Genomic DNA, 15,969 nt, shown 5'->3' on the forward strand with positions numbered 1-15,969 from the left:
GATGGCCAATAGTCACATGGAAAGATGCTCAACATCACTAATTATTAGAGAAATGCAAATCAAACCTACAATGAGGTACCACTTCACACCAGTTATAATGGCCATCATTAAGAAGTCTACAAATAAATGCTGGGGAGGGTGTGGAGAAAAGGGAACCCTCCTACACTGCTAAATGGAATGTAAATTGGTGCAGCCACTTTGGAAAACAGTATGGAGTTTCCTTAAAAAACTAAAAATAGAGTTGCCATATGATGCTGCAATCCTACTCCTGGGCATGTATCTGGAGAAAACTCTAATTCAACAAGATACACGCGCCCCAGTGTTCATAGCAGCACTATTTACAATAGCCAAGACACAGAAGCAACCTAAATGTCCATCGACAGATGAATGGATAAAGAAGATGTGCAATATATATACAATGGAATATTAGTCATAAAAAAGAATGAAATAATGCCATTTGCAGCAACATGGATGGACTTAGAGATTATCATACTAAGTGAAGTGAGTCAGACAGAGAAAGACAAATATCCTATGACATCACTTATATGTGGAATCTAAAATGTGACACAAATGAACTTATTTACAAAACAGAAACAGACTCACAGACTTAGAAAACAAACTTATGGTTACCAAAGAGGAAAGGGGGGGAAGGGATAAATTAGGACTTCAGGATTAGCAGATACAAATTACTGTATATAAAATAAACAAGGCCCTATTGTATAGCACAGGGAACTATATTCAATATCTTGTAATAAACCATAATGAAAAAGAATATGAAAAAGAATCACTTTTTCTGTACACCAGAAACTAACACAACATTGTAAATTAACTATACTTCGATCTTTAAAAAAAAGAGTAGAAGTGGAGTGATCTACTTACTACATAGGGCAGGGAGGAAAAGAGCCTTTGAAGTGACACTTACATTAAGTTTTAAAATGAGAAGCAACATGCTTTGGAAAAAGCCGGGGAGAAGCATTACAGCAGAAGAAACAGAATGTGCTAAGGCTCGACTTGTACAGAGAACTGAAAGATACAGTGAATGGTTGTAACACAATGGTTGAGGAGAGGGTGACATGAAATGAGTTTGGCGAGGAATGCCATGAAAGTAGAGACCAATAGCTTAGACTAGGAGGTAGTGGAGATGTAAAGAAGTCATCACAATTTGCATATATTTGTGGGTATAGCTGATAGGACTTGGGAATGAAATAATTGTGGGGGATGAGAGAAAGAGGGGGGTCCAAGAAGACTCCCAGGTTTCTGGATTAAGCCACTGGTGAATAGTAGTGTCATTGCAGACTGAGAAGATCAGAGAGAAAGAGGTTAGAAAGAGGTTAGAAGAAAAACCAGTTTTGCTTTTGGGTATGATAAATCTGAAATGCCTGTGATGTATCTAAGATAGAACAAGTAGGCAACTGAGAGTCTGGAGCTCAGAGGAGAGGACTGAGGACATATATTAGAAATAACACTGTAGGGATGATATTTTATTTATTTATTTATTTATTATTTTATAAACTTATTTATTTACTAATTATTTATTTTGGGCTGTGTTGGGTCTTTGTTGCTGTGTGCTGGCCTTCTCCAGCTGTAGGGAGCAGGGGCCTCTCCCGTTGCGGAGCACGGGCTCTAGGCGTGCAGGCTCAGCAGTTGTGGCACATGGGCTTAGTTGCTCTGCGGCATGTGGGATCCCCCCGGACCAGGGATTGAACCCATGTCCCCTGCATTGGCAGGTGGATTCTCAACCACTGCGCCACCAGGGAAGTCCTGGGATAATATTTTAGACTTGGAGATGGGTGAGATCTCCTAGGAAGACAGAGTAAAGGGAGAAGAAAGGAGAGCTGAAGAGTGAGCGTGGAGAACTAGCCAGGTGAATAGTTGTGCCAGTAAAAGTAATGCTGAAGGAAATTAAGAGGAGCATATGGTTAGGAGAGGAAATTGATGATTTATCTTTGGAACTTGCTAAGTTTAAGGTACAGACTAGACTCATGTCATTTCTAGCGTGATGCCTGGCAAAATGTATAGGTCCCCCTTCACAATGTTAATGCCATACTTATATTTTATTTTGTGATGAGGCCTTACAATATCTCTGTGAATTTTCAGGATAAAACATTCATGGTCATGTCCGAGTTGGAGTTTGGATCAGGAGAAACAATTCTACTAAGATCCATGACATTGAAGGTGTTTCTGAATTATGGAGATAAATGGTTCTCTATGTCACCAGTCCTAAACAACAAGTGGCTATTTCTTTTTGGGTAATGGACATGAGATGAAGAAAGACAAGTTTGTTCAATGTTAAGCCAATGTACTTTACTGGTAGCACACAAGCTGAGAATGCAATGAAAATACACGTGTTTTGAACATCTACCATGTGCCAGGCCCTGTGCTAGGTTCTGGGGATAACTCAGAGAACAAGATAGACAAGACTTGCACCTTACAAACAAGTAAAGGAGATGGGAAAAAATTAACCTACAAATAAAATAACTGCAAAGTGTGGCAAGTGCTATGAAAGAAACAAACAGATCCAGGAAATAAGTGGGAGGGGTGGTATGGCACTTTGAGTTTAGAAAGGGTCTTTAGGGAAATTTTCCTTGGGTAAGTGACATTTACTTGATTCCTGAAGGATGAGGGGTCAGTCATACCAAGATTAGGGGATGTGGCTGGCTATTGATGAAACACCAAATTGTTTTTTGCAGAATCTGACTGTGAAAAGTTAAGCCAGGCTGAATAGCTCATATTGGAATATTCAGTATGGGCACACTGAGAGCGGGGGAAGGTGTTGGAAGTGGTCTGCCCCCATGGGGAGTATTTTATCATTGACTCTGTTTAAAATTGCCTGCATAGGGTGATAATAAAAAGTGGACTGACATTTAGCCAATTTTACTATTATTTAAAAATCCTTTGCAGACAACGGCCCTGTCGTGGGCTGAATGATGGCCCTCAAAAAGATACGTCCATATCCCAAACACTGGAACCTGTGACTATTACCTTATACAGTAAAAGAGTAAATATTAACTTATGTGAAAAGATGTAACTAAGGATTTTGAGAGTGTGTATCAGATTATCTTTCTGTAAGCTGAAAGTAGATATTAGACTGAGATGTTAAGTTACCCAGTTCTTGAGGTAAATAGGTGTAGGTTTTAATAGAGCTGTCACCGTAGAATTTGATGCTGTGTTGGGAGAAATGTTTCTTACATCCAAGTTTGCTTACAGCCAAGTAACTTAACCCAAGTTAAGTTAACCTGACTAGCCATGTAGGTGTTTTATATTGCCATTCCTATTGCATAAGGAGGCCTTGTGGTAGTTCAGGTGGGCCCTCTCAAGGCAAGACTACAATCCTGGGCCTGGTCACAAGTTTAGGTTCATATACTTATCAGCGTTAGGAAGACTGAATCACACTAGCCACACTCACAAGGCTGGCAAGTGACAAAATTCAAGTGTTTAAAAATATTTATTAATTTAATAAATGATGAGGAACTTATGTGTGTTGATTAGTGTACTCTCCTTATAAACAAGTCATATATAATGTGGGATTATATTCAGAATGTAGCCAGGTGATGACATATGAGCAAGCAGAAGAAGTTTAATAAATGGTTTTATACCTGCAGTAGGCAGGCTCTGAGATAACCTTCAATGATCCCTTTAATGAAAGTATAGTATTCATACCCTCCTGTGATCCCCTCCCCTTGTGTGTAGGTGTGTATTCACTTTTAACGAATAGAATGTAGCAGAAACGATGGGATTTCACTTCTGAGATTAGGTTACAAAAAGACTGTGGCTTCATCTTGAGAGGTCCCTCTTGTTCTATTGCTCACTCTGAGGAAAGACAATTGCCATGTTGTGGGCTGCCCTATAGACAGGCCTCTGGCTAATGACCAGTGAGGAACTGAGGTCTTCACTCCAACATCTCACCAGGAACTGAGTCCCACCATCAACCACATGAGTGAGCTTGGAAGCAGATGCTCGCCAGAGGCACCCAGGTATGCAGCACCTGGATTCCTAACCCTCAGAGGCTGTGAGATAGTAAATGTTTGTTGTTTTAAGCAGTAAGGTTTGGGGTAAATTGTTACACAGCAATAATAACTAACACAACAGCAATCATATAACTTTTGAAATACTAATTTAAAAACACTAAAAGACAATAAGGAGGGAAATAAAATTGAATAAAAACTATAACAGTAGTTTCCATGGTTACACTATTTATTTTAATAGCTTCTTAGGCATTCTAATCACACTGACTAGATTCCCTAGTAGTGGTTAATTTCATCCAGTTTATGTTGAGTCTTACTAGTTTTATTCCCAGGGAGTGACATTTTATCTAACTTCTAGATGCATCTAACTATGGACTCCAACAAACTGAGTATTATACACACTGACAACTAAATATTTATTGATTCATTCATACATAAATTCATTTTGTCTACTGAAGACTCAGAAAGGAATCCAAAATGGCATACTGATTCTGTTGGTCTTTTTTTTTTTTTTGGATTAATGTTCACAGGAGAGTTAGATGTTAAATTCATTCACTTTTTTAAAATTTTTTTTTAAACAAAAGGTATAAATGTTAAATGTACAATGAAAAAATAGAGAAGCAAAAAAGAAGAAAGTGAAAGTCAACTTTGAACCTGCTACTCAGAGAGGACTGCTACTGAATGCACTATTGATTTTAGTGGACAGCAGTTGCCTATTCTATTTTTTTTAAACATCACAAATAAGACTTTTTATTGTCACCATTAAATGTCTGAATTATAAACAGATTCTTGGACTGGTGGCTCATATCCATAAGCTCATTCAACTTTAGCATTCAACTCATCCCCAGCAGCTTTTCCAAAACTACTACCTTCACCATGAAACTCCATTAGTTTACCCAATTCAAATTTTTGCTTCTTAGGATTTTTACTTGTCTAACAAAGACATCAGAGAGAGGGTAAAATGACTGGCAAAGCCTTTTCTATGTCTTTCCCAGTGCTGTCTGGAATCAATTTATTGACCACTTTTTTCAAGTTATTTGTCTGCACCTCTCGGGTCATGATTCCCAACATCTTCCTCTGGATTTCTGACTATTGTGTTTTTTAGTAAAATCAACACAGAATTAGATGAAGCAAATGACCATTGGTAGTCTTGACATCAGCATGAGATTCGATCATGGCCTGCCATTTTTTGACCATTCTGGAGCACAGTTTATCACAGGTACATTCCATGCCATGGGAGTTGGTCAGGCAGTTTTTGCCCTGAACATCCTCAGTAATTAGCTTGGATTTTCTAAATGCACCTTCATTATTCTGCAGATCAGCAAGGCTCACTTTAAAAACACGACCCTTGAGGCCATCAGATGCAATTTTGATTCCTTGAGTTTTCCTGGCTAGTGTTTTTCCAATGTTTCATATACTGAACATAGCTGGTACTTTCACATCATACCAATCTTTCATAGAGAATGGATTAACCACTTTCTTCTTGGCAAACTTTTTGCCACTTTTCATAAGCACTTGTTCTTGCCCACTGCCATGGTGCTGCTCAGAGGGCCAAAAGGGCTATTTGCTTATTTTTTTAAAAATTGGGAAAATATTCTATTCTTGGTTAACTTGCTAATTGATTTTTCTGAAACTCAGTTTCCTTAATGAAATATCATATCTGAAATTTTATGTATTAATATTTAATAATTTAGTATCACTAATATTTAATACCTAGTACCACTTACTAATGTTATGAACACTATACCCAACAACTTTATTTACATTATCTAATTTGACTTTCACTATACCTTGTGAGTTAGGCACTAATATTACTTCTATTTTTCAGATAAGTAAACTAAGGCTTAGACAGGTTAAATAATTTGCTCACACAGGGTCACAAAGCTAAGCAGTTTCAGAATAGAGATTCCATCCCAGTTCTGTCTGACTACAAAATTTATACTCATACCACTCTGCTATAGTTTCTCCCTCAAACTTGTTCCCATAATGCTTTTCATAAAGGAAAAATGTCATTTAAAAAACTTTCATATTTAGAAAAGACATCATATTTGTTATTAAAAGACTAACCTAATTTACCCATACCTCCGTTCAATTCCTTTGAAAGTTTTTTGAAGATAGTGTCTCAAGACAAAAATATTAAGATCTAAAGGAAATATACATGAATAAAATTCTTTCCCTGCCAAAATAAAACAGTGGATGTTACCAATGATTTGCCTCGTTTGAAACTGGAACTATCATCAGGGAGCCAATTTCCATTTATACAAAACTACATAATTCTGTTTCTGATTATAATTTCTAAAGTTATAGTTAACTGTTACAGTTGAAAAGCTAGATTTTTATCAGTTACACTTCTGCTGCTGTAGAGTCTATTATAATGAAATAAAGGAGTAATATGGAAAGAAAGAGCAGTGATAGTGATTAAGGAATGTTAGAATAGAAAGAAATTTGGAGGCTACTTTGCCCATTCTCCATATTTTAGAGAGGAGAAAACTGAGGTCCAGAGAATTAACTATCTCTGTATCTCTTAAGCTGTCAAAGTAGACAAAGTGTAAGAGTACAGGTGTGTGAAAAGTGACTTTCATCTGATAATTAAGACAGTGTTGCAAATGTATTCACCCAAGTTCTAAAACTCTATCAATAAGAGAAACAGATTTTTTAAAAACCCCAAATAACAAAAAGCATAAGACCTGGTACATAAAAAGTACCTAATAAATATTTGCGAATGAACAAATGAATAAAAAGATTTTATTGCTTTCATTTTCAAGTTCCCTCACAATCCTTTAATTCATATTTTATATGCAATCATAATGTATACATATAATTTTGCTCTTTGCCCTTGAGTTATAGCATAACATTTTTCTGTGTTATAAAATGACCAGAACCTTTTAAAGGACCTATTGAAGTTACAACACTTCTGAGTCAGATTCCCAAATGACTGTTAAAAATGACTATTAACAGGGGTGAATCCAGGTTTTGCAGGGAGGCCCTCATTAAGGAAAAATTACAAAAATATGTTACTTAAAAAAAATTTTTACAAAACAATGAAAAAATATCTATCTCTTTCAAGAGACCATTTCTAGGGCTCCTCCAGGGCCTGGAGGGGCCTGTGCGTTGAGTGGCCCTGAACCTTCATTAGCTGCATAGTACATATGCCTCTGTTGGTAACCAGATACCACCTTCATGGTGGTTATGATACAGCTTGAACGTTTTTTAGAGGTTTACTAAAATTTTAGAAATGTACATCACACTTTGACAGTGTTAGAAATTCTTTCTATCCAGCTGACCTGGAATCTACTTCAGGCCCCACCATAAACTTGGTGGCTTTTAAATTATAAGCAAGTCTCTTAACTTCTTCAGGCCTCAAATTCCTCATCTGTAGAATGGGCTTAATATCTATCTCAAAGAATTGCAAATGAAAACAAAGATAAAATAGTTGGTACAGTTCCTGACACATCATAAATGCTCCATAAAGATTAGGTATTATGATTACAGTGATAGTTAAAACATTAGCCTACCTTATATGGGAACCTCCTGTCTCTCCATTACAACTTTGTACATTGACTGTAGGTAAAATATGGTGTAAAATGAGTTTTAAGGATTGTGCAGATTCAATTTTTTATTATTTTAATTAAAAAAAATAATGTTATTATGGGGCTTCCCTGGTGGTGCAGTGGTTGAGAGTCCGCCTGCCAATGCAGGGGACACAGGTTCGTGCCCCGGTCCGGGAAGATCCCACATGCCGTGGAGCGGCTGGGCCCGTGAGCCATGGCCGCTGAGCCTGCGCGTCCGGAGCCTGTGCTCCGCAACGGGAGAGTCCACAACAGTGAGAGGGCCGCGTACCGCAAAAAATAAAAAAATAAATAATGTTATTATGAAAAGTAGTAACTACATAACAGAACATTTGGAGAATAGAGAAAAGAAAAAAAATAGCACCCATAATTTCTCCAGACTTATGCTATATTTTCTTGTTGTGTTTTTTTCCTTAATGCAGGCTTCATTTAAAATATAAAAATGCTTGAAATAAGTAGACCCAATTATTCTCTCTTTTTTAAATTTAATTATTTATTTGGCTGCACTGGGTCTTAGTTGCAGCACGTGGGATCTTTAGTTGCGGCATACAAACTCTTAGTTGTGGCATGTGGAATCTAGTTCCCTGACCAGGGATCGACCCCAGAGCCCCTGCATTGAGAGCACAGTCTTAGCCACTGGACCACCAGGGAAGTCCCCCAATTATTCTCTTTTCAAGGGGGGTTGGTATTATGGCATTATTATTTTCAAATACATGGCAAATCTCAAAATATGTTTTACATAAAACTATTTGAGAAAAATCAGGAAGAAGAAAAGGTACACATTCTACTGTTGTCGTTCCATAGTTATTCCCACAAGCCACGTGGCGCGGCCAAAATAAATAAATAAGTAAATAAAGATTCATGTTTTTATAAGATTATGATCTTACTGTACATATAATTTGATAGTCTGCATTTTTTTCCTACATTATATCACAGGTCTTTCTCCATACTACTACAGCGACATTCATAGTAACTAGAGCATCTGAGAGCAAGGCTTAGTTTCCTAAACTTCATATGACTGTGTGTGAAGAAACTAAGGCAGGCCAAGGTTTGAAAAGTCAGAAACTCGGAGTGAGTGCTTTTGGTTTGCCTGCAGCTATAATGTGGAAAATGTAGAAAGAGAAGTTATGACTCAGGGAGTCTTGATTTTCAACCAAACGTCCCAAGTCAGCAAAAGAATATAAAGCCCTATCAACATAATCCTAAATTCCATAAACACTTTTATTTCTTTAATAGATGGGAAAGTGGTGCAATACTATTCAACAGCAAGGACTTATCTGTCACAACGTGTTATTATTAGGTTTTAGCTCTCAAAATGGGGTAAATTTACTCCCCCACCACCCAAAGGGGTCTTTAAAATTCCGCAAGGCAACGCAAATCCTCACTATAAAGAACAAGTCAAAAAAAAAAAAAAAAAAGAACAAGTCAAGTCTGGACATGGTTGTCTGAATTCAGTGACATTTGCTCTTGGAAAAAGACTTTTACCTTTTAATTATGCTTTTGTGCTGATATTCATTGATTTCAAAGCACAAACTTTTTCTTTTAAGCTTCTTGTTCCTTTAACATTGTCCTGCTGTAGGAATTCAAGCCACTTTTAAAAATTGTAAAATATACACTGAGGAAGCAATCCACATGTCCATTGCTGAATGAATGGAAAAACAAAATGTGGCATATGCATACAATGGAATATTATTCAGCCTTAAAAAGGAAGGAAATTCTGATATTGATACATACCACAGCATGGATGAACCTTGAAGACATTACGCTAAGTGAAATAAGCCAGACACAAAAGGACAAATATTGTATGATTCCACTTATATGAGGTATCATAGAGACAGAAAATAAAATAACGGTTACCAGGGCATGGGGGGAGGAAGGAACAGGGAGTTATTGTTTAATGGGTACAGAGTTTCATTTTCTGATGATGAAAAGTTCTGGAGGTGGACAGTGGTGATGGTTGCGTAACAGTGTGAGTGTGCTTACTGACACCGGACTGCATACTTAAAAAGGAGTAAAATAGTAAATCTTATGTATTTTATGGTAAATTTTAAAAAATCCAGTGTATAACATACATTGAGAAAAATGTATTATACATACATACATATTCAGTTTAAGAAATAATTATACAGCAAATATATGTGTAATCACCAACTAGGTCAAGAAATAAAATATTATCAGAGTGCACCCCTGTGCCCCCATCACAACCGTTTTCTTCCTTCCTGAGTAACCACTGTCCTGACTAAACATTTAAAAATCAGGCTGTGATGTGATAATGCAGGATAAGTTAAATCAATATTAGAAAATGCAACCGAGTATTTCTTTAAATTCCAATATTTTCCATATATGCAAAAAAATTTTTTTAACTTAACTTTTAAAGTGCTCTTTCACCCTCTTTCTCTCTTGAAACTCTTCACATTCTAAAACCCTTCTTAGTTCCACAGTTGACCTCACCTGCAGCGTTAAAACAAAACAAAACAAAACAAAAAAACCTACTTCAGTGTAGATTTTAGATTTTCATTCCTCCCACTCTCCCTTGCCTCCAACTACAAAGAAACAATGATTTAAACCCTTTGTGCTCTTTTAGAAAATTACACAGATACCCCATTGTGGAATCCTATAATCCCTTCGTGGAAAGGAAGAGATTAGCATATGAATACAAAGCAAAATGAATCCAGAATACAAAATGATCTACTGGATTGCGAAGCTCTTGTATTTTTTAAAATGTATTTATTTCCTCTTTTTGTATTGCCCCTTTAGTGGTCTCAGGGTTAAGGGAATTGAGCTTCCCCTCTGGTTACCCGGAAAAGGATTTAGAAAAAAAAAGCCAATAGATTCTAGGAGATGCAAAACCAACAGATGGCTCCCAGAGCCAGTGGAATCGCCAGTGGAATCTGCTGCCCTCAACATGAGCTAGCTTGCGGGCGAGAAGTGTAGAAAGTGCTGTTCGCAGACTGCGCAGTGAAGGAGAGAAAGCGACAGAAGAGAGAGCCATAGTGCTGACGTTGAAGGCCCGGCCCTGTAAGGTTGCATAGGGTAAGTGGCGTTGGCCAGCAGGCAGTGGCTAAGGGGAAGGAAAGAGGATTTGGGCTAGGGGCGGGGCCAGAGGCACAGTGTGGCTCCTGATTGCTGGGGTGCGGCTGCCAATCTCGCAGAATCGCTCGGTTAACCAGTGCGCTTGCGAGACGCGCTCAGATATACTGAGTGAGCCCTGAGAAGCAGTCTCAGATCCTGACGGTGCAGCAGCCCGCAGCCTCAGCTAGAGAGTCCCAGCCGCTTTCAATGGAGGAGAAGCCCAGCCAGCCACAGTCTCAGCACCATCACAGCCACCACCATCCGCACCATCACCCCCAGCAGCAACAGCAGCAGCAGTCGCACCACCACCACCATTATTATTTCTACAACCACAGCCACAACCACCATCACCACCACCATCACCAGCAGCCTCACCAATACCTGCAGCATGGAGCCGAGGGCAGCCCCAAGGCCCAGCCAAAGCCGCTGAAACATGAGCAGAAACACGCCCTCCAGCAGCACCAGGAAACGCCGAAGAAGAAAACAGGTCCGGGAGGGAGGACGAATGGGGGAAGGGGGATGGAGGTGGGGGGTAGGGGAGATGGGGGTGGGGCTGGATCGGGGAAACGCGGACAGGGTCAGGGTGTGTGTGCGTGTGTGTCCGTGTCCTGCGGGTCTGGGGAAGCCCCCTTTCATTCTCCGAAAGCTCGGGCTGGGCCCCGGGGTTTGCAGCGCCCTCTTCTCCTCAGCATGGGAGAGGCCCAACCAGGCCAGTGTGACCTTCCCGGCCCGGACTGGAGGGAGACCCGGAGGGTCGGCCTTGGAAGTCTAGCCTTATATTCCTTTCTCGTTTACTTTCTTGCGGCCCCGGAGGGACCCTAATTTGGGGGCCCTGAGTTGGGGGTGAACCTCGCCCCCCCAGGAAAGTCCTTCGGGTGTAACTCAGGAAGGCCTAGCGAATTCCGACTCGGGTGGCGTCGCGAGACCCTTTTGCGTACGGCGATGAGAGGGTAGGGGGGGCAGAGTTGAGGAAGTGTCCTCCCTCACCCGCCACCCCAAGCCCACCTGTGGCCTTGGGGTTCCCCGTCTGGGGGGGGCGGTTGGGACCCCTCGTCTCTCGGGTCATTTCCACCCCTAGACGCCCCTTTCGGGCACCGCACCTTGCAGCCTATCCCCGCGGCTCCCCCCGAGGCCGGCGCCCCGGGCCCGCTCCCCCCAGAGCCGGCGCGGCTGGAATGTTCTCTCCTCCTCGCGGGGCCGCTTCCTGTCCGCCATGTTGGAAGCCGATTCCTGTCACCGATTCCGGCCCACTGAAGAGCGGAGGGGGAAGAGTGTCGAGGGGCGCACGGCGCGGCCGAGCCGGGTGGCTGGGGATCCCCCCCCGGCGTCACCTCGCTTCCCGCCCTGCGGGGGCGCCGCCGCCCCCGGCCCGAGGCCGCCCCTCCCCCCGTCGCCGGCCGGGTTGTGTAACCCGGTGGCGGCCGCGCGGCCCCGGGCGGGTCCCTGGGGTGAGGGGCGGGGGCGGTTGGGGTGGGGGAGGGAAGCGGCCACGAGGGGAGCGGCCTGCACCGGGCCCCGCGTGCTGGCGGCCGCATTTCCCGCTCCCGGGTGCGGCGGGAGGCGCGGGCGGTCGGGGCGGGGAGTCGGCCTCGAAGCGGGGCTGAGGGAGAAGGAGGCCGCGGGCGGCGGCCGCGAGCGCTCCTGGGGCAGGAGGGCTTGGGCGGGGGGGCGGGAGGGATACATTTTGGGTAGAGGCGGTGCCTGAAGACCGGGTGGGGTACCCAGCGGGAACCAGGCTCCCCGGTCACGAGTTTCTCTGCCACAGGAACCTCGTCTCCTGCCAGGTTCGCTCACGACTCCGCCTCTCAGGCTTTCACTTGGGCCCTTTCCTTCTAGCAGCTCATTTTTACAAAAAAAAACCTTGTTCTATCTCTCTCCAACCACCCCAACATTTATTTTCCGGGCTTGGGCAGAGGTTTTGAGGAGAGAGATTAGAAAAATGTTTGATTGAATGGTAGAGAGGGCGACGTTTTTTTGACCCCTTTTTCTTGCCCTTAAGGGTGAACCGAGGTGGCTCATCCATGAGGTTGGTGCACTACCATCTTGCCTGGGAGGAGACTTTTTTTCCATGTTAGAAAGGAAAGGTGTTTTCCGATTATAAAACCGATATGGATCCCCAAACTCTTCTTTGTAACAAATGTTAAATTGAGGGGAAAAGTCGTTTTAGAAAACATTTGAAAAGAAATGAACTTAAAAGTTTATAACCACGCAGATTAAAAAAAATAATGGTTCTTTATAAGTTGAAACGGTAGGAGAATGAATGTTAAATCCTGCGTGTCAAATTTGATATAAGCAGTTACTGAGAACTGGAGAAAAACTGCTTTTCTATTGCAGATTTAATAGTACTTGAAGAGTGAAATTGGAATGTCAGCTTTTCCATTTTGGGGGTTGGTAGGGACTGATGGTGTGCAGTAGAAATGAACATTAAATTTGTTGAGTATTTAATCCTAAGGATTTGGAACAGTTTAAAAACTGTTAGAAACTATATAATACTAGATCTTTTTAACGTTAGGTTTTTTTCAACTTCAGGTGAAAAAAATCTTACTATGGTTACTTGGACTATAAGGCAGCATTACAGTTCAGATTGGAAAATTCAGTTTTGTCTGTCAGGTATTAATATACTCCTGCAGGACTCCTCTCTACTTATGGGGGCAGCCCCTGAACCATTCAAGATGGCATCCTTCAAATTATAATAGTTTGTCTTGTCCTGAAAGGGAATAAATAGGGGAAACTGGGTTTAGCAGTTCTGAGAGAATGTAAACAATTGGGGTGAGCAGCTCTTCTTGTGTGGCCTGGTCACACCACTGTTGCTTCAGCATGCATAGTGCTAATTTATTAAGAAAACTTGTGAGGATTTTTGAAATGTGTCTGTAACGTGTGGAGGTGGGCTTTTATGACCCATTACCCATAAACCTGTAAAGAGTAACAATTTTTCTTTATCCAGAAGAGGGAGCAAGAGAGGGACAAATGCAAATTCATTCGGTAATTTCAGATACTAATCCAAAAGCTAGATTTATCAGAACTCCAGTTCTGCTGAGTCCTTTTGAAGTAGGGTTAGGTGCTTTAGCATGGCAACCCTAAATAATAAAAGCACTTGGAGACTTTTGATTTCTCTCAGTAATTCTATAGTGTTTACATTTTCTTTCAATACCTAAATTTTTAAAAGAAAATGTCTCTTCGGCAGACTTTTTGCAACCAACAAAGTTGCCATGGGAAAATTTTTATATGGTTAAATGAGAAATATTTTTTGTCGTTAAAACTTGGGGGGCAGAAGTATAGTGGCTTCTGGGTGGTTTTTAAGTTGGTGATTTCTGATATCAGAGCCACTAAATAGGAAAAATTTTATTTTAAAGTCTTGGCTTTGGTCCAACTAGTTTGGACTTTGGATTATTTATTTATTTTTGTGTTTAAGACTGCTTATGTTTGAGATCTGAAAAGTTATGACTAATTGGCCCAACGGTACAAGCCTTTGTTTTAGCCTGTTAGTATGTTAAATGGTATATATAGTTCTCATTGGTCTAGAGTTGTGCACCGGTAAACTTGTATCTGTTAAAAAATGTTGAGAGTCTCTGTCGAAATTTCTGCTTTTCTGGAGAAAAATAAGAACCTTTTAGAAAACATCCTAAGCAGTGATCTCTGCTGTTTCATAGAATTTTTCCACCAAAAGTTTGATTTGATTGGCTATCATAGCTTTTTTAGCCAGCCAAAAAATAAAATGTACCTTTACAGAAGTTAAGAACTTCTACAAAATATATTCTCTCATGAAGCAAGTTCTGTGCCACTATATCTCGAGAATGATTATGCCTTAAGTATGTTTTCTTAAGTTATTTCCTGAAAGTTTATATAATATAATTTGCTCATTTCTCTGATGTGGAGTGACTTAAAATTATAGTAAACAGTGTTGTGAATCTTCTCAGCTTGTTCTGTTTCACATCAAGTTCTTTTAAAACAATGGATCTCAGGCCTTAGAAAAAATCATAGTGTCCCTTATACTCTTAAAGTATACAAAGAGCTTTTGATGTGGATTATGTCTATTGATATTTACCATATTGGAAATTAAAACAAATCTCAAAACAAGAATATACACGCTCATGTGCCTTTTAGCCTTGACAGGCTAAAGGCCCAAGAGAATGAATGAGAGTGACAAATTATTTATTCCTTTTGGAATACTAAATACTATTGGATTTCCCCCCCACCCCCTGAAAAGCTGCCTTAAATGAGTGTGAGTGTGTGTCTTTATCCATCCTTCTCTTGGATCATGTATCTGTTTCTAATGACTTGACCTCAAGATGCTTTAGGGAACATTTCACAGTAAGGTAGATAAGTTGTAACGCTATTTTACTAGTAAGGAAGTGAGAAAAGTTGTTGACCCGGCTGAATCACCTATAGTAATAAGCTGATTCTGGTGACTGAAGTTCTTAAATTAAACTTGAATACCATAACACTTTTTCAAATTAGATACCTTTCATTGTAGTTTTGTTAGTATCTTACTGAATCATTTGGTTAGGCAGTATGACATAGTGATGGGAAACCATGTTCCAGACAGACTGGAGTTCAGCTTTCCAGTTCTTCCACTTTGTGACTTGGGCAAGTCCCTTAATTTCTCTGAGAGTCTGTTTACCCAAATATAAAATGAAGAAAATGTATCTATAAGAGTTAGTACATAGGTGCTTGGGTTTCATACAGTAGTAGTATGATTTAATGTCTGGGAAGTGTCAATGAATTTAAGACCACTTTTTTTTTTTTTTTGCGGTACATGGGCCTCTCGCTGTTGTGACCTCTCCCGTTGCGGAGCACAGGCTCCGGGTGCGCAGGCTCAGCGGCCATGGCTTACAGGCCTAACCGCTCCGTGGCATGTGGGATCTTCCCGGACCGGGGCACGAACCCGTGTCCCCTGCATCAGCGGGCGGACTCTTAACCACTGCGCCACCAGGGAAGCCCAAGACCACTTTTGAAAAAGTTCACAAGTGTTAGATTTTTGTTTCACAGAATGCAATAGGAACTGCTTATGGCGACCACCAGCCATTTATGGTTTCATAGAAGTGGAATCTTTAATTTTGTTTTAATACTTAGATTTACTGTATCAGTATAACTTGATTTTTCCCAGAAGGTAGCTCTGTTCTTAATTGTAGAAAACTTTTATTTACTTATTTGTTTATATTTAAATTGTTTATTTATTTATTTAGGCTGCATTGGGTCTTCGTTGCAGCACGCAGGGTTTAGTTATGGTATGTGGGATCTTAGTTCCCCCACCAGGGATTGAACCTGGGCCCCTTGCATTGGGAGCATGGAGTCTTAACCCCTGGACCACCAGGGAAGTCCCTATAAAGGAAATTTTATAACAGCCTTGTGAGAATGATGGG

At 40.7% G+C, this 15,969-nt stretch overlaps 1 protein-coding gene and 2 pseudogenes across 1 annotated transcript in view; 1 reads left to right on the top strand and 2 right to left on the bottom strand.

The window, feature by feature from the left end:
- Window positions 1-353: 353 nt before the first annotated feature.
- On the bottom strand, window positions 354-6,335 carry LOC149744828 (small ribosomal subunit protein eS1 pseudogene; annotated as a pseudogene).
- A 4,364-nt stretch (window positions 6,336-10,699) lies between these two features.
- The window catches only part of NUFIP2 (nuclear FMR1 interacting protein 2), a 28,938-nt gene continuing 23,668 nt past the window's right edge, over window positions 10,700-15,969 (top strand). Inside the window, exon 1 of the mRNA XM_022595441.3 lies at window positions 10,700-11,093. Within this exon, the coding sequence (XP_022451149.1) occupies window positions 10,814-11,093 (280 nt within the window). The 5' untranslated portion in view covers window positions 10,700-10,813. The remainder of the gene's footprint in view (window positions 11,094-15,969) is intronic.
- LOC149744829 (uncharacterized) lies at window positions 11,494-12,817 on the bottom strand (annotated as a pseudogene).

Source organism: Delphinapterus leucas, chromosome 19 (genome assembly GCF_059928025.1).
Source record: "Delphinapterus leucas isolate spDelLeu-1000000601 "Yukka" chromosome 19, BTC_Dleu_Yukka2, whole genome shotgun sequence".
Taxonomy (NCBI): domain Eukaryota; kingdom Metazoa; phylum Chordata; class Mammalia; order Artiodactyla; family Monodontidae; genus Delphinapterus; species Delphinapterus leucas.